The 18,922-nt window shown below is 42.8% G+C and overlaps 1 protein-coding gene across 1 annotated transcript; it reads right to left on the bottom strand.

Annotated features, from left to right (window-relative positions):
• Positions 1 to 9,503: 9,503 nt before the first annotated feature.
• LOC138759066 (uncharacterized) lies at positions 9,504 to 16,084 on the bottom strand. The gene is made up of 2 exons (XM_069928929.1): positions 10,208 to 16,084; positions 9,504 to 10,102 (listed from the first exon to the last, which is right to left on the bottom strand). Exons 1-2 carry the CDS (start codon positions 10,553 to 10,555, stop codon positions 9,686 to 9,688), a joined length of 765 nt encoding a protein of 254 aa, XP_069785030.1. The 5' UTR covers positions 10,556 to 16,084; the 3' UTR covers positions 9,504 to 9,685.
• Positions 16,085 to 18,922: the final 2,838 nt, after the last annotated feature.

Below are 18,922 nucleotides of genomic sequence, written 5' to 3'. Positions count from 1 at the left end.
TGCGGTGGGGCAGCCGTCCAAAATGGCACCGTCGCGGGTTTCTCCCCTACCTCGGCACCAGGCTCAGAAGCCCGTGAACTGCGGCCCACGTGACCCCCCGGTACGCTTCTCAGCCAAGTCTGGGCTGGGAGCATAAGACCAGCCATGCAAACCTGAATAAAGGAATTTTTGCTCACTGAACTCAACCTGTCTGGTTGTAGCTGCCGCTACAGTAGTATCTTAGTTTCTTTTCCTTTCTTTTCTTTTTTATATATTATCAACATATATTTGTAAGCTCTGTAACATTGTGATTTGATTTTAATTGTTATAACTTTCATATATATGTTGATTTAAATAAAATATTCAATGAAAGAAAATTCTTCAAGAATTTTGCAGAAGAAAATTTGGATGGGATGAAACTATCCCAGAATCCATCGCACAAGATTGGAGAAATTGGATTGAGTGTCTTCAAATACTTGGACGTTTGAAGTCAACAGACTTTGGATTGGCCACGTTTGCTGTTACACCATTTTGCTGATGTAGTGAAGGTGATTTTGATCCTGTCAGTTACTGAGTCCTGTGAAAACCAAGTGTGAGTACATGGTGGATTTGTAATGGGAAAAGCCAGAGTTACTCCATTAAAGTCAGTCACCAGACCTTGAATGGAATTGACTGCTGCTACTACGGTGAGCAAAATGGACACTATGTTAAGAAGAGAATTACAGATGGAGTTAGCAGATTCTGAGTTTTGGCCTGATAGTACATCAGTGCTTAAATATATTAATAATGAAATCATGAGGGTTCATATCTTTGTGACTTACAGAGAGAATGAAAACCTGGACAACAACAAATGTCAGATTTACCACAGGCCAGAGTTTCACCTGATTAATTCCCTTTTACAAACGTGGAAGTTGATTATTTTGGTCCTTTTATATCACAAGATCTTCCCATGATCTTCCAGTTTAGAGTGTAGTGTTACCAATGAAATTGCTGGGTCTGTCAAACATATCAGGACATCATCTGCAAATAGATTAATCTCATCTTCTTCCTGGTTTATTTACCCACGATCCTTTAATGTCTGGATCTCAGTGAATATCTTCCACCAACGGTTCTCGAATCAAAACGAAGGGAGCTGGAGATAATGGGCATCCCTGCCCACTACACCTGGTTCATGGGAATGCTGAGGACATTTGTCCATTAGGTACAACCCTAACTTTGGGCTTATAATATAATACCCTGATCTAATTTATAAAATTGGACTATTGTCTGATTATTTTAAACCCTTTTCTGTTTATTTAATGAATAAATAAAAGCCCTTCAGGTCTGTAATATTTCAATATTATCTATCTATTATAAAAGCCCTCTCTGCTCAGCAAGTTTCTGCCATTAAATACTGGGCCAAAATAACAAATTAAATCTTGCTTTGGATCCTGTTTTTATCGGTTCATTTGATCCAAGATAGACCTTTGCTCCAACTATGAACTTTACGGCCTGTGTGAAGTGGGGATAACAGAGCCAGTTCCTTGTTACTAGTTGTAATTCCCCAACTTCTGCTGGGAATGTAATAAATGGAAAGAGTATAGCATTTGGATCAGGCTTGCTTTAGATAATTTTGGAAAAATCAGTGAATCGCCCTTCATGGGCCATGACGGAATTACAGTTTTCCAAAAAAGTTCTACAATATTACCATTTTCCAAATTTGACACATAATCCATGATTGAAAAACTGATTGAGAATTTTGGCCAATTTAGGAACTGTTTTGGGCTAAATGGTTTTTAATTGGGCAACCCTATGATAGATAACCATCTTTTACCACCATCCTTGTTGGATGTAGATTTCAAGGATGTTATAGAATAGGTATTCAAAGTTTCAATTACCCCTTTATTTCAGTTAATTTTGCCACGTTCAAACAATTATCAACTAAATTTTGAACTTAGTAATCACTCTTTTTTGACATTGAAAAATTAGACATTTTCTTCAATCTAAGATTTTGGATTTTCCGTGAATTTCTAAGACTAATATTCTTCATCTATTTTTTTAAATTTACGGCTTTATGTTCATGGTGGATTAATAGCATGTATTTATAATAATGTATTGGGTTTAAAATCCAAGATTAAGAGCAGTTGTGAATGAGATTTAAATATAAAATTTCCAGAAGTAGCTGGGTATTCTATTCTCAATTGTATTAATGACTCTTCACTTTATGCTAGGCATTGATTTTTACAATTTAAGGTGGTACAGGAATACATATGTCCAAACTGAAACTATCTCGCTTGTATGCAGATGTTGATTCACTATGTGAGAAATTTAAAATTTTCCAAGTCTCTTTAATTCCTCTGTTTTGGGAATGCCCAAACTTAGAGAATTTCAGGAAAGGCATTTTTCAAACTTTATCAATGGTTCTTAAGATCAATTTTGAACTTGTCCGTTAAATTGCTCTGTTTGGTTTTTCTCGTGATCCAGATAAACCATCGTCGGCAGCTCAGAAAAAATTTTGAGCTTTTGCTACGTTAATAGCCAGATGAGCAATGTTATTGAAATGGAAAGATGATTCTTCCCCGACTCATACACTGTGATTACATGATGTAATGTCCTTTTAAGTTTAGAGACAATCATATCTTATATTAAAGATAGAAAGTTCCAATTGATGAAATAATGGGGCACATTCCTAGAATTTTTCTACAATTGGAGGAACTAAATGTGTGGTTTGGCCATTCATCGCCTGTTCTCTGGGGGCTACCAGTGGTTCTACAGTATTCTTCTTTTCTTCATTACATAAGGTAACTTTGATAAGAGGGAGAGGTTGGATTAGACCTAATTTTTAGGTTTTTTTCATTTTAGCAGTTAATTTTTTTTCTTTTTTCCTTCTATTTAATTTATTTCAGTTAATGGGTTTGACGGTGTTCTATAGATTATTTCTGATCAATTGTTTTTGAGGTTAATGAAACAGTTTGCCATTGTGTTCAAGATGGTTAAAGGAGAGAAAGAGTAAACACTCTTTATTCTGAATAAGATGGCATCTAAAGGATGACATGGTTGGTGTGGAAATTAGCACAACACCTTTACAGCACCAATGGTTGGGACCGGACCTGGGTTCGGGTCCTGCACTGTCTATAAAGAGTTTGAAAGTCTTCCCTGTATCTGCGTGGGTTTTCCTCAGGGGCTCTGGTTTCCTCCATCCATTCAAAATGTGCAGGGGGTATAGGTCAATGGGGTGTAAATTGGGCAGCATGGCTTCAGGGCATGAGATGTTCTGCTACCGTGCTGTATGTCTAAGTTAAAAATTAACCGAATATGCAATATAAACGTAACTCATTTTATGGCATCGCGCGCTCATGTGCCTTCTCATAACATTTACTGGGTGATCTCTAAAATTTCTTGATTGATCAAGAACAGTCTCTACTCCTTTCTGAAACCTCTCATGCCTGGGTTCATCCCGATATCCATGTGTGTGTCCTCTCACCAAATTGTTTAAGAATCAGTGACCATAACTAAATCTTTCAGGTTCACATCCTTCCTCCCAGTTTTGTAGTGGAGTCTAATTCTTTGAATGATATTGCCATTACATGTACAATATAGATGTTGTATTTAAAATATAAAACAATCCACATCAATCATCAAGCTGCCATTTACACCTACCTGAGGGATGTGAGAGGACATCAGTACCCAGAGGAAACCCATGGAGTCAAAATTGTAAGGTTTGGAGTAGAGTGGATGAAAAACCAGAAGGCAATTGATGTGTTATGTTGTCTTCTGTTCAATGGATGAGCCTGGCTCGACATTTATCTCGATGCAGTTTTTTTGGAAGTTTATTTAAGAATTTTACAGAACCAAGAAAAAATACAAAGTTTAATCTAAAACTACCCTCTACTACCTCCCACCTCCCTCCTCCCCCTTCTAATCTATCCCAGCCCCTATAACCCTCACCCCTACGAAGCTTATATTAAAAAACTCAATAGCATCGTCTCATAACAGACTGTTACGGTGTGACATCCATTTACATCTTGCAACACGTATAAGGCTTTTACTTAACATCTCAACCCATACATTCCAAATACCAACTTCACATCTTTATAAAAAAAGAATAAGTATTTTGCAAATTATACGTTATTTTCTCTAAGTAAATACATGATTGAATTTCATTGTGTCATCTATAAATACTCAATTCGACATCATTTTTCCAAGTTGCAGCTATACATTTTCTAGCCACTGCTAATTCTAAACGAATATATGCAATTTGAGGTTTCTCCAAGCGTAAATTTGCCATAATTGTATTCATGTATCCCAGTAATCATACCCATGGATCCACATATAAATCTATTTGAAAAGAACTCGCAAAAATTTAATCACTTTTTACCAAAAGGGCTTCAACTTTAAACATTCCCACGCTGAGTATAAAAAAAGTACCTGTCTGATCACCAAATCAAAAACACAAATCTGACCCACTAAATCCATATTTTGTCAGTTTTTCAGGAGTTCAATATAACTGATGCAGAAAGTTATAACTAACTAAACTATATCGTACATTAATTAATTTCATAACACTAACCAAACACATGTAAGACCACTCATCCACAGAAATAGGAACACATAAATCCTTCTCCCATTTATCCTTTATTTTAAATATATCTACCTTTTTCATCTTTTCTTGTAATAACATATCATTTCGGAAACAAATCCCTTCTTTCCCCTTATCAACAATTAATCTCTCAAATTTCATTTGACCAGGTTATACTAAAATTTCTACCAAAGCATTCTAATAATAAATCTTGTACTTGATAGTAAGCAAATAAAGTATTTTGTGATATTCCAAATTTCTCTCTGTCTATTAAACCAAAGAAGTGAATCTACTTCAAAACAGTCCTCCAATAATATCACTTCTTTTGATTCCCAATCTTTCAAATAAGAATTATTCATAGAAAATGAAATTGTCTGATTCTGATATAATGGTGTCTTAGCTGAAATCTTACCTTTCGATCCTATAAACTGATTCCATTTATACCATTCTCCTATCAAATGTTTCAATACTGTCAGTTGATACTACTGCAAAAGCAGAGGATTCCATTTATATATAAAATAATGTATTGTTCTTTCTTGTATTTGATCCATCTCCACATTCACCCACATCGGAGGTTGGTCAATATCAAACAATCTATTCATAAACTTTAATTGTGCTACTTGATAATAATTTTGAAAATGTGGAATTGATGACCTCCCAAAACATACCTCCATGTCAACTTTTGCATAGAGACTCTAGACAACTTACCTTTCCATAGAAAGAAACAATCTGCTTTATTTAATTCCTGAAAGAACTTTCCCGGTATAACACTCAGAATAGATTGAAACAAATACTGAATGCGTGGATATATACTCATTTTAATACAATTTACCCGTGTTAACAGTGACTCCTTCCATCTATTTAAATCAAAGTTAATCTTATTTAATAATGGTACATAATTTAAGCTGTATAAATTTTGATACTCTTTATCCATTATTATGCCCAAATAATTTTATTTGACCATTTAAACTTCATAAGTTGTTTACAATCTGAATAATCTCCATCTGATATTAGTAATATCTCACTTTACTTTATAGCCTGACATTACCCCGTATCTTTTCAACAAATTTTGTAATGGTTCGAAAGAATTCTTAGGTTGAGACAAATATATCAACACATCATCTGCAAAGAGATTAATTTTATACTCTTGCCCACCAATTGTAATTCCCTTAATATTCATTTCTTGCCTAATTGCTTGGTTCTATAACTAATGCAAATAAGGCTAGTGACAGCGGACGACCCTGTCTAGTGGATCTAAACAAATTGAATGCCTGCAAAATCTGTCCATTTGTCACCACCCGAGCAGGAGTATTAGTATATAATGCCTTAACCCAACTGGTAAAGAGTGGTCCAAATTTATATTTTTCTAACACCTTAAATAAAAATTCCACTCCACACTGTGGAAAGCCGTTTCCACGTCTAGCGCTAATATCATTGTCTGGTTGAGTTGTCTTGAAGCATTAATTATTGTAATTAATTTAGTAATATTATCAGCTGAATACCTGTCCTTGATAAATCCTGCTTGATCCACATGTACTAATTGCGGTAAAAGGTTAGCCAATCTGTTTGCTAAAACCTTTGCTACAATTTTGTAATCTACATTCAATATTATTATTTATTAATATTAGTCTGTATGACACAACTTTTAATGGATCTCTGTCTTTCTTTGGGATGAGTGTTATTAATGCCCTTGAAAACGATTCTGGAAATAAACCTGTATCAGTGGCGAGCTTCAGTACATCAGAATATTCCAGAAATAACAAATCATAAAAATTTCTCTAAAATTCCAATGTAAATCCATCTTCTCCAGGTGATTTTCCACTTGGCATAGATTGTAACGCCTCCTTAAGTTCCAAATCAGTAAATGAACCATCCAAAGTCTTAATATCCTCTTCCTCTAATAAAGGTAAATTTAAATTCGACAAAAAACAATCAATCTGCTCCATATCCGAATTCCCTTCAGATAAAGTCCCGATGAAATGTACAAAATTCATCATTAATATCCTGTGGTTTATGTTATCTCTGAATTTCTCCTAACTGCATTCTAGGCACTTGTTCAGTTTCCAATTGCTAAGTTAAAACCGTATGTGCTCTGTCCCTCAACTCATAGTAGAGCTGTTTCCATCATTGAATTATTTTTTCACAATTGTATTATAACAAAGCTTCAATTTGGACAACTGTATTTTATTATCCTCAGTTGAATTTTTCTGAAATGTCTTCTCTAATGTTGCAATTTCTTTCTCTAAGTCCTGAATTTCTGCTATATATTGTTTCTTCACTTTTGCTGTGTAAGTAATAGTTTGACCTCGTAAATATCTTTTTTAAAGTATCCCATAACATAAAATTACTTTGAACTGATCCCTTATTCGTTTCTAAAAAAACCTAATCTGATCTCTTACAAGCGTAATAATTTCAGGTTTTTTTTAACAACATTTCATTAAATCACCAACAATAACAGGTTTCCACCATCTCTGCGATACTACGTGAAATTAACAATAATGAGTGATCTGACAGAATCCTACTCTTATACTCAGCCTGTCTGATTCGACCCTGCAAATGGGCTGATACCAAAAAAAACTATTCTTGAAACCGAATCATGACGTGAGAATAAAAGGAAAAATCCTTTTCGGTCGGATTCCTCTGTTCCCATATTTCCACTAAATTTAAATCCCCCATCAACTCAGTTATTCTTTTCGCCATTTTGTTTTTTTTTCACAATTTTTCGAGATTTAATCAACAACAGATCCAAACAACAATTAAAATCTCCTCCAACCATAATATTCTCATTGATTGATTCAAATATAAAAATGCATCAGGAACAAAGTGAACATCATCTTCATTCAGTCCGTACAAATTCATCCAAGTCCAAGCCTCTGAAAATAGTTTCCAATTAACCTTCAAAACCCTCTCTACATGAGCAGAAAAAGATTCTAAAAAGGCACCTTTTTATGTATCTCCCGATAGTTTTTACCTGGCCCACCAGGAGTCACTGTTTTCACTTTTGTACATGGTTTTTCATTGTTTGAGAAGATTTTATAATTTGCAATGTTTTCCCGGGAATTTTAACAGCTCTTGGCTAATATTGTGAACTCCGAGTTGCGCACATATTGAAATATGAAAATAAAGTATCTATTTTGAGGAACAGAAGGAAAGGACACTGCTGGTGACACATCTCAGAGAGCAAAGGTGCAGGAAGGGGGAACATTGCAGAGTGTGTCGAAAGAACCAAACACTTGTTGATCCAAACCAAGACTTTTATTAACTAAAAGACTGGAGCATATCATAAGTGGGTCGACCAGTCCAGAATGACCTGGTCTGGCTAGGAGAAATCCTTTAAGACCTGCCAGTAGGTGTGGCTACACTCTCAGCCAATCACAGTCATCCTACAGTACACTCTGGACAGATACACATTGGTGTTAGAATCTGTACTATCAGGGGGAACGACCAGAAGGCAATTGCTGTGTTATGTGGCTTTCTGCAGGTGTGCAGAAATGCTGGGAAACAATTCTGGGGGCCATCTCTTTTTCTTCACCCGTTACAGAGCAGCAGGTAGCTGGGAGAAAACAGCAAGGCTGCAGAGAGACAGATAGATTAGGAGAATGGAAAAAGAAGAGGCCAGTGAATTCCAAAGTAGGAAAATGTCTGGTCATGAACTTTGGGAGAAGGAATAAAAGGGCAGATTATTATTGCATAGGGTGAACATTCAAAATTCTGGGGGAGATGGACCTTGGCATCGCCGTGCAGGATGCCCAATAGGTTAACTTCCATGTTGGTGGTCAATCAGCTGATTGGAATGTTGGTATTCATATCGCAAATAATAGGATATAAGAGCAGGGATGTGATGTTGAGGCTTAAGAAGGCACTGGCGAGGCAGCACCTGCAGTAGCGGAGAGAGTTTTGGGCTCCTTATTGAAGAAAGGATGTGCTGGCATTGCAGAAGATTCACAAGAATGATTCCTGGAATGAAAGGATTAATATATGAGGAAGGTTTGATGGATCTTGGACTATACTCCTTGGTGTTCAGAAGAATGATGAGTGGTAGGGGTCCTAAGAAGCACTTTGAATGTTGAGAAACCTGGATACAGTAGATGTGGTAAAATTATCTCCCATGTTAGAGGAGTCAAGGACGAGAGAGCACAACTTCAGGGTTGAAGGATTCCCACTAAAAACAGAGGTGCAGAGGGATTTCTTGACACACAGACTGCAGAACCTCTTGAATTTTTTAACTGGTGGCTGCAGTGACCAAATCATTGGGTGCATTTAATGCACTTCAACTCTGTCTGCTGCAACAGGGTGGATCTCCCAGTGGCCACCCATTTCAATGCTTACATGGCTGACCGTGGACTCAAGCACATTTAGATTCTGATGAAAACAATTCATTAAATCAGTAAAAGTTCAACCACAGCAACTGCTGGAATATAAGTTATACAAAACTGCTGGAAAAAGCAGGTCAGGAAGCAGAGAAACCAAGAACTGGAGAAGTAAGAAAACAAGTGTATTTGAATTGACAGGCTGGAGAAAACACAGAATAGGTGTTGGGAAATTTGCAAAGAAAGTCCTGGCCAAATAATGTAAGAAGCAGCCAAGTGGAACCACAAGATGCCCCTGTTATGCAATTTTCCCAGGTGGCACATTTTTGTGGCCTTGTCTTGAGATGTGCATCTATATGTTGTGGTTAAAAACCCACCGTTAAGCTGGAGGAGCTCAGCCCGGATTTTCAGTGTCCATAGGAGATCAAGATATATTCCCAACATTTCAGTCCTGAGCCCTTCTTCAAGGAATGAGCCAGATACAGGAACTCTTAGAAAAGGCACTTTCAGGTGGCCAAATGCCCCACTTGTAAAGCCGCAAGTGTGGAGTGTATTTGCAATGTGATTTGTCCGTTCCATGGTTTACATCTAGTTTAAACATAATGTGAAATGTTTACATTGCTATATCGAACTCAGATATTTATGAAGCAATAAGATTTCTCAAAAAATGTTTTTTATTACATTTTTGACAAGCACACAAGTCTCATTTATATGCAACCATTACTTCACGAGAACACATAACATGCCAGGCAGTAGGCTCATGTTGTCGCATTGGGTGGGGAGGGTGGAGGGGGGAACAAGTTGTGGAAATTAGGAGCTAGGTGGCAGGGTCATACCCTTACAGGATGGACAAAATGGCAGAATGGATGGCCTGGTGCCCATGGGCCTGCTGATTGCGACAATCTGTGCTAATGGGTGCAGGACCATCTGCTTCAACCAACGTCCACTCTGACAGAAAGTCTTCCTTGTTAATCTCACATATATTGTGCAGGACACAGCGAGCAAACACAACACCTGGGACTAAGGTGGTAGAGATATCCAGATGGTTGGACAGGCACCACCGGCAGCCATTTAGACGGCAATATGCATGTTCCACCACTATCCTTGCAGAATTAAGGGCCTTGTTAAATCTTTGCTGATCCAGATCCAGTCCTTGGTGCTGTGTGAACCCCTTCATCAGCCAATTTCGTAGTGGATATGCCAGATCACCCACAAGATGCGCTGGAACCTCCACTCCATTAACATCCTTGGACACCTGCAGGCACAACAATGGAGAATGTTGTTAATTCATACACATGACCGTTGACACAATAAGCATACATAAGATTGACACATGGAGCTTTGTAGGGTGAACACTCACGTCAGGTGGGAAGTGGTATCCGCCCTGGTCCTCTTCCTTTCTATACAGAGGAGAGTTGGCAAGCACTCGGGCATCATGGGTACTGCCCGGCCAACAAACACATCTGAGAAGCTGTAACGTGAATGGAAAGCACAGTGAAGTGATAGACATTGAGATGTGATGTGATAAAGACCAATAAAGGCTTAGCTCACCAGAATCTGTGGTCGACCACTGCTTGCAGAACCATTGAATGCCAGCCTTTGCGATTGTAGTAGGCTGCAGCATGCAAGCTGGGGGCAATAATGGGAATATGTGATCCATCAATGGCACCGGCACACATTGGGTATCCCCTTTGCACCAAGCTGTCATTGGTCTCCTGGAGACGTGTTCCAATGGGCAGGGACATGAGACGTTTACCGAGGAACTTCGTCAAGGCGGCCGTCACCACCTGCACCACCATGCACACGGTGCTGATGCCTATTCCAAAGATGGGACTGATGGATCGATACTCACAAGGGGTGGCATACCAGCGCAGAGCCACAGCTAATCGAAATCCCGGCTCCATGGTTGCTGCGCCTCGTCTATGCGGCTTCAGGTGAGGTTCTTAGAGTTCCAGCACGAAGTGAAAGGTGCCATGCGACATACGAAAGTGTTTCCTCCATTCAGCAACATCAAATTTGGTGTGGTCATTTCTCCAGAACTCAGTGCCCTGGGATCAGTTCAACCTCCAGAGAGACCCATGTGTCACTGACAAGCATCATTCACCTTCGTCTGTGAACAATGGTGGGCGAAACCTCTGAGCAGAAACAATTTCAAGCTGCCACTGGAAGGTGTTGTTAAGGTTACTGAACGCTTACTGTAGCTTTTGACAATTCACATCTGATAGATAATAGACTCAATCAGCTGTGTTTGGGCGGGAAACCAATATATGAATGGGCTGCCTTTTGGAGGTTGGGACCCTGTTGGGAAGAATTGATCATTGAACCCTGTCTGGAAGATTTGCTGGCCTAAAGACTTGTATTTTCTCACCCACTCTGGAAGCCTGTGAGTGAGTAAAACCTATACTGGTTGTATTTTCATCGGAATTTATAGCTATCCTATAAACACAAACTTCTCCATGTCCGCCACAAGAGCGGGGATCTCCCAGTGGCCACCTGCTTCAATTCCCCATCCCATTCTCTTGCTGACAGCCTGTTCATGGTCTTGTCGTGACTGCAAAAGGTGGTGCTACTGAAATGAAGCACCTCCACACAGCATGAAGTGAACCAGTAACTGCCTTTATATGAACCTCTCGTGCTGCTTTTAGGGGACGACCTAATTCCTCCCTGGGGTGCGCTGGTCTAGGGGAGTGATGTCAGTGCGTTGCGGAGTTGCTGCAACCAGGATGTGGCGACATCTCCCAGGCAACATGTGTCACCAAATGCATGCTTCTCATGAGAAGGGAAGGGGGGCCTATGCCATCTTGTACCAACTGACTGGGACAGCGATTCGGCCCGCCTGACCACATGGTCGCTCGGCCTGCTATGAAAAACCTCATCCCTATCACATCCAATTAACACCTTTTGTTGGGCTGGATTTGTCCCCTAACCAGAATTCTGAGCCTTTCTGAGATTTCCTGCTTCTGGGTTATTCTGTTTATTCCTTGAAGAAGGGCTCAGGCCTGAATGCTGGAAAGAATAGCTGAGTTCCTTCAGCATGTCGGTGTGTTTGTAATTATAATCACAGCGTCTGCAGACTTCTGTGTTTCACTCATCTTTATTTGTAATACAAAGAACTGATGTTGGCAGTGGTGGTTGGGAGAGAGTGGGGGGTGGGGAACCATCTGATGGCATCCTCATTAGTACCTGGACCTACCACTTTGTGTCAGCCTATCCCAACAACTGGGAGCTACAACCCTGCGACAGTTCCCATAGAATTAGAGGACTAACAGTAGATCTGTGTGGAAAGAAGAACCTTAGCTGCTTCTTGCCCTTTCGTGTAAGACTTTATTCGTAATAAATGATCGACCACAAAAAACCCTGTTCCAAGTCTCTTTCAGCCCTTAGTATCATGTCCATACATTCCCATCATTGAACATTTTACATGCGCTCTCTGTTTGCACTCGGATGGTGAGTGGGAGCAGTTCCTTTGGTGCTTCAACCTTCTCCCGACCCCTGCACAGAAGCTGTTCTTCATCCTGCTGATGCTGGTTCTGATCCTCCTTTCTCTTCCTTGATGGGAGCAGCTGAGAGATGCTGTGGGCAGGGTCAAAGGGCTTCTCCAGGATTTGGCATGGCCTCTTCAGACAAGGATCCTGCTAGATCACACTGATGGGGAAGAGGGAGACTCCAGTGATCCTCTCTGTTGCTCTGAGGGTCCTGTGGATTGACTCCAATCCATTTCTCTGCAAGGACCCTCTCATCCAGTTTAGTTTGTACTTGTGTGGTGTTTCAAGGTCCCTCGGCCTGACGGAGATTGCCGATTCTATCGCATCTGCTGATTCCAAACGACCTTAGTTCCTCCGTCCTGTCGGGTCAGTCCGATTTAATGTTTCTCATCTTTTGTTTGATTTTTTAAGATTGTGTAGTGGATGTGTGTGGGGTATAAGTGCATGGGTGCTTGTGGGTGGGTATATGTGTGAGCGTGTGTAAGAAGGGGTGTGAGGGACAGTGTGTGTGTGTGTGTGTGTGTGTGTGTGTGTGTGTGTGTGTGTGTGAGGGAGTGGGAGTGTCTGTTGGCATTTGGGTGTATGTGGTAGTGTGTGTGTGCGTGCATGTATGTGGGGGTTTTATTTACAGTGAAAAAGTATATACAGAATATTTACAATATATACAGAAGAGTGAACAAATATATACAAATATATCAACGATCAAATATATACAGAACATATGTACAAAGCACAACATCGACGTCAAATGAAAAGAACTCGACAAAATTATCTCACTTATCGAACACGTCCCTGATATAAAAGCACATCTACCAATTTGCCCCGAAATAGTTGGGGTTGTGTGTGGGATTTGGGATGTGTGTGTGGAGTTGTGTGGAATTGGGTGTGTGTTTGTGGACTGCATGTTCGGGTATTGGGGTGTTGGATGGAACGTGTGAGTGGATGTGTGTGGTGTGTGTGGGTGAGATTGTACGGTGGATGTGTGTGGGTTATATGTGCATGGTTGCTTGTGGGTGGGAATGTGTGTGGGCGTGTGTAAGAAGGGGTGTGGGGGAGGGTGTGTGTGTGAGGGTGTGTGTGCAGATATGTGGGGCTTTTGTTTACAGTGAAAAAGTATATACAGAATATATACAATATATACAGAATATATACAGAACAGTGAACAAATATATACAAATATATCAACGATCAAATATATACAGAACATTTGCACAAAGCACAACATCGACGTCAAATGGAAGGAACTCGACAAAATTAACTCACTTATCGAACACGTCCCTGATATAAAAGCACATCTACCAATTTGCCCCGAAATAGTTGGGGTTGTGTGTGGGATTTGGGATGTGTGTGTGGAGTTGTGTGGAATTGGGTGTGTGTTTGTGGACTGCATGTTCGGGTATTGGGGTGTTGGATGGAACGTGTGAGTGGATGTGTGTGGTGTGTGTGGGTGAGATTGTGCGGTGGATGTGTGTGGGTTATATGTGCATGGTTGCTTGTGGGTGGGAATGTGTGTGGGCGTGTGTAAGAAGGGGTGTGGGGGAGGGTGTGTGTGTGAGGGTGTGTGTGCAGATATGTGGGGCTTTTGTTTACAGTGAAAAAGTATATACAGAATATATACAATATATACAGAATATATACAGAACAGTGAACAAATATATACAAATATATCAACGATCAAATATATACAGAACATTTGCACAAAGCACAACATCGACGTCAAATAGAAGGAACTCGACAAAATTAACTCACTTATGGAACACGTCCCTGATAGAAAAGCACATCTTCCAATTTGCCCCAAAATCATTGGGATGTGTGTCTGGAGTTTTGTGGGATTGGGGTGTGTGTTTGGGGTCTGCATGTGGGGTTATGGAGGGAATGGGTGAGGGGTTGTGTGTGGGGTGTGTGGGTAGGATTGTGTGGTGGATATGTGTGGAGTGTATGTGCTTGGGTCCTTTTGGGTAGGTATGTGTGTGGTCGTGTGTAAGAAGGGGTGTGAGGGAGGTTGTGTGTATGTATGTGTGCGTGTGGGAGGGTGTGGGAGTGGGTATGTGTGCGTGTGTGCATTTCCTTCTTTCCATTTTCCATAAGTGAACAAATATATGCAGACATTTGTACAAAGCACAACATCGACGTCAAATGGAAGGAACTCGACAAAATTATCTCACTGATAGAACATGTCGCTGATATAAAAGAACATCTTCCAATTTGCCCCGAAATAATTGGGGGGACCTATCCTGAACGATTTTCAGAACCTTTCATTCTAAAACCCGACTTCCAGACCCATATTATATTCGTCTAGGAACAAAGTCTACTTTAAATACAAGAATCTGGTTCGGAGACGGGATTAAGGGGAGAGGGAAAAAAGAGATTCTATTGGAGTGTGGATGTGTGTGTGTGTGGGGTCACTGTGGGAGTTGTCTGAGTGTGTGGATTGAGTGTGTGGGAAGTGGATGTGAGAGGTTTGTGTGGGGTGAGTGTTTGGTAAGTGTGGGGATGTGGGATGTGTGTGTAAGTGGGAGTGTGCGTGGTAAGTATGTGGGTGTGTGGGGTGTGTGTGGGAATTGTGTGTGGTCTGCGTGTTGTGTGGAGTCAGTGTGGAAGGTGTCTGAGTGTGTGGGAAGTGTGTTTGTGGGTGTGTGTGAGAGGTGTGTGTGGGGTGTGTGTAAGTGGGAGTGTGTGGGTTGTATGTGACGATGAGTGTAGGGGGCTGTGTGGGGGTGTCTTAGTCTGTGGATGGGGGGTGAGAGTGTGTGGGATGGGTGGATGGGGGTGTGGAGGGGTGTGTGTTGTGGGGTATGTGTGTGGGAGTGTGTATGAGGGGTGTGGGTGTGGGTTATGTGTGGTGTGTGTTTGTGAGGGATGTGTGTTTGTGGAGGGTGGATGTGTAGGGAGTGGGGTATGTGGGGGGTGGGTGTGTGTATAGTGTGTTAGTGTGGGGTGTGTGTGTGTGAGTGATGGGTGCAAGAGGGGTGTGTGTGGGAAATGTGTGTAGATGAGTGTTTGTGAAGATAAGTGTAGGGGCTGTGTGGGGGTGTCTGAGTGTGTGGGTGGGGTGTGGGTGGGGGGTGAGAGTGTGTGTGAGATGGGTGGGTGGGTGTTGTGGAGGGGTGTGTGTTGTGGGGTATGTGTGTGGCAGTGTGTGTGGGTTATGTGTGGTGTGTGTTTGTGAGGGATGTGTGTTGTGGGGAGTGGGTGTGTGGGGAGTGGGGTGTGTGGGGGTGGGTGTGTGTATGGTGTGTTAATGTGGTGTGTGTGTGAGGGATGGGTGTGTGTGGGAAGTGTGTGTAGATGTGTGTTTGTGAGAATATGTGTAGGGGGCAGTGTGGGGGTGTCTGAGTGTGTGGATGTGTGGGTGGCGGGTGAGAGTGTGTGGGATGGGTGGAGAGATGGTGTGGAGGGGTGTGTGTTGTGGGGCATGTGTGAGGGTGTGTGTATGAGGGGTGTGGGTGTGGGTTATGTGTGGTGTGTGTGAGGGGTGTGTGTGTGGTTGTGAGGGGTGTGAGTTTGTGGGGGATGGGTGTATGGGGAGTGTGTCAGGGGTATGGGTTTGGGGTGTGTATGGGGGTGTGTATGTGTGAGTGGGTGTGTGTGGCAGGGTGAGTGTGTGCGTCAGTGTCTGTGTGGGGCACCAACGTATATAGGACATGGCAAGCATTGCATGCGCCCCCACCTCGCTTGTCAGCGCTACTTCTATCCCCATACTTGTCAATGACGACGTCATCTTGCACCCCTTGACACATCAGCGATGGCACCAACCTCCCTCCCTCCATCAGCGATGGCACCAACCTCCCTCCCTCCATCAGCGATGGCACCACCCCCCTCCTTCCATCAGCGATGGCACCAACCTCCCTCCCTCCATCAGCGATGGCACCAACCTCCCTCCCTCCATCAGCGATGGCACCACCCCCCCTCCTTCCATCAGCGATGGCACCAACCTCCCTCCCTCCATCAGCGATCGCACCACCCCCCTCCCTCCATCAGCGATGGCACCAACCTCCCTCCCTCCATCAGCGATGGCACCAACCCCCCTCCCTCCATCAGCGATGGCACCAATCCACCTCCCTCCATCAGCGACGGCACCAACCCACCTCCCTCCATCAGCGAAGGCACCACCCCCCTCCCTCCATCAGCGACAGCACCAACCCCCCTCCCTCCATCAGCGAAGGCACCACCCCCCCTCCCTCCATCAGCGACGGCACCAACCCCCCTCCCTCCATCAGCGACGGCACCACCCCCTTCCTCCATCAGCGATGGCACCAATGCCCTCACCCACACCTCCCCATGGGTCAGCGACTGCACCAATGCCCTCACTTCCACCATGGGCGCTATTTTGGGGTTTGTGTGTGTGGGGAATTTGGGTAAGTCTCTGATGTTTGGGGATGTGAGTATGGTGTGTATGTGTGGTGGGTTAGTGTGTGTGGTGGGTTAGTGTGTGGGGTGGATTTGAGTGTGGGGGTTGTTTGTGTTTGTGTGGTGTTTTTGTGTGTGAGTTTGAGTGTGTTAGGGGTTTTGTGCTTGTGTGGTGTTTATGAGTGGGGTTTGTGTGTGTGTGTGGGATTTGAATATAGAGAGTGTGTGTGTGGGTATGGGATGTGTGGCTTGTGTGGGGTTTGCATATGGAGGGTTGGTGTGTGTGTGTGTGTGTGAGTGCATGAGTGTGGGGGAAATATGTGTGGGGTGGTGTGGGTGGGTGGATTTGCGGGTTTGTGTGTGAGGGGGTTGTATGAGGGAGTGTGAGTGGGCATATTTATGGGGTGTGTGTGTGTAGGGGTATGTGGTTTGGGATGTGTGTGTAGAGCCATGTGAGTGGGAGTGCATGTGTGAGGGACTTGTGTGGGAAGGTGTTTGTGCAGGGTCGCATTAGTGCGTGTGCATGGTGGGATTTGTCTGGCAATGTTTGTGTCAGGGGTGTGAAGGGTGTGTGTGCGGAGAAATAAGTGTGGCAGTGCATGCGAGGGAGGGAGTGTGTAGGGGGCATGATTGGGAATGGGTTTGTGCGTGGGTTGTGTGTGCAGGGGTGTGAATGCGGTGGTGAATATGGAGGGGCGTCCATGTGCTGGGTGTGTATGTGGGTATGTGTTTGGGGGATGGGTGGAGGTCTATGAATGGGTGTGTGTGTGGTTTGTGTTGGGTGTGTGTGGGACGGGTATGTTATTGTTTTTGTGGGGAAGTCTGTAGGGTTATGATTGTGTGGGGTGTGTATGTGGGGAGTGAGTGGGGGATGTCCATTGGGGCCATGTTTTTTGGGGCAGATGTGTAGGGTTGTATTGTGTGAGTGTGCGTGTATGTGTGTGTGTAGCTGGGTGTTGATTTTGTGTTGGTTGTGTGTGGGAGGTGGTCAAGTGTGAAGGTGTGTGTGTTTTGGTGTGTGTGTGAGAGGTATATGGGGTGTGGGTGGGTGTGTGTGGTGGGACTGTGTGTGTGAGAGGATGTGTGTACAGGTATGTGTGTGGGAGGTTTATCTGTGTAGGGGTTGTATTGTGTGAGTGTGCGTGTATGTGTGTGTGTAGCTGGGTGTTGATTTTGTGTTGGTTGTGTGTGGGAGGTGGTCAAGTGTGAAGGTGTGTGTGTGTTTGGGGGTGTGCGTGAGAGGTATATGGGGTGTGGGTGGGTGTGTGTGGGGGGGACTGAGTGTGAGAGGATGTGTGTACGGGTATGTGTGTGGGAGGTTTATCTGTCCAGGGGTTGTATCGGGTGAGTGTGAGTGTGCGTTTATGTGTGGGATGTGTGGCTGGGAGTTGATTTTGTGAGTTGTGTGTGGGAGGTGGTCATGTGTGAAGGTGTGTGTGAGGGGTGTATGTGGGCGGTGTTTCTGGGTTGTGCGTCGGGGTATATGTGTAGGTGTGGTGTGTGGGAAGGGGACTGTGGGTGCATTGGGTGTTTGTGGAGTGAGGGTGTGGAAGGTGTGTATGAGTGTCGAAGGGTGTTTGTGTATATCTGTCAGAGGTTGTGTGTGGGGGAGTATGTGTATGGGGGATATGTGTGTGTGTGTGCGCAGAGTGTATGTGTGGGAGTTTGTGAGCGTGAGGGTGTGTTCCTGGGATGTGTATGTGTGTGTGGAGTGTGCATGTGGGAGGTGTGTGATTGTGGGGGGTGTGATCGGGGCTTGTATGTGTGGAATGTGTGTCTGGGGATGTGTGTTGGGGGTTGTGTGTAGGGTGTGTGTGTGGGAGGTGTGTGATTGTTGGGGTATGTGTCTGGGGTATGTGTCTCGAGTGTGTTGCAGTTTTTTCAGGGGGGGGTCTAGTGTTTTTTATTGTTGGTTGAGGGTTTTTGTTTAAGTTAATTGTGAAAGATTGGGTGCCATTATGTAAGTTGTAATAAGTAATTTAAGTTTTACAATTGTTAATGTTAAGGGTTTAAATCACCCAATAAAAAGGCAATGTGTGATAGATTATATTAAGAAGCTAAAAGTAGGGATCGTGGCAAGATAGCGTAGAGTCTAGACATGTAATCTCGACCTCTCTGGCCAGATTTTTAAATACCTGTTTTTTAACCCTTTGTTTTCAAGTTTAAACTTTTTAAATTTTAGTTTAAAGTATCAAGCAATTATTATGGCCACTAATGGTAAAAAGATTAAACCTCAAGTT

The sequence above is a fragment of the Narcine bancroftii genome, chromosome 3, assembly GCF_036971445.1.
Source record: "Narcine bancroftii isolate sNarBan1 chromosome 3, sNarBan1.hap1, whole genome shotgun sequence".
Taxonomy (NCBI): Eukaryota; Metazoa; Chordata; class Chondrichthyes; order Torpediniformes; family Narcinidae; genus Narcine; species Narcine bancroftii.
This window is presented reverse-complemented; position numbering and strand designations above follow the sequence as displayed.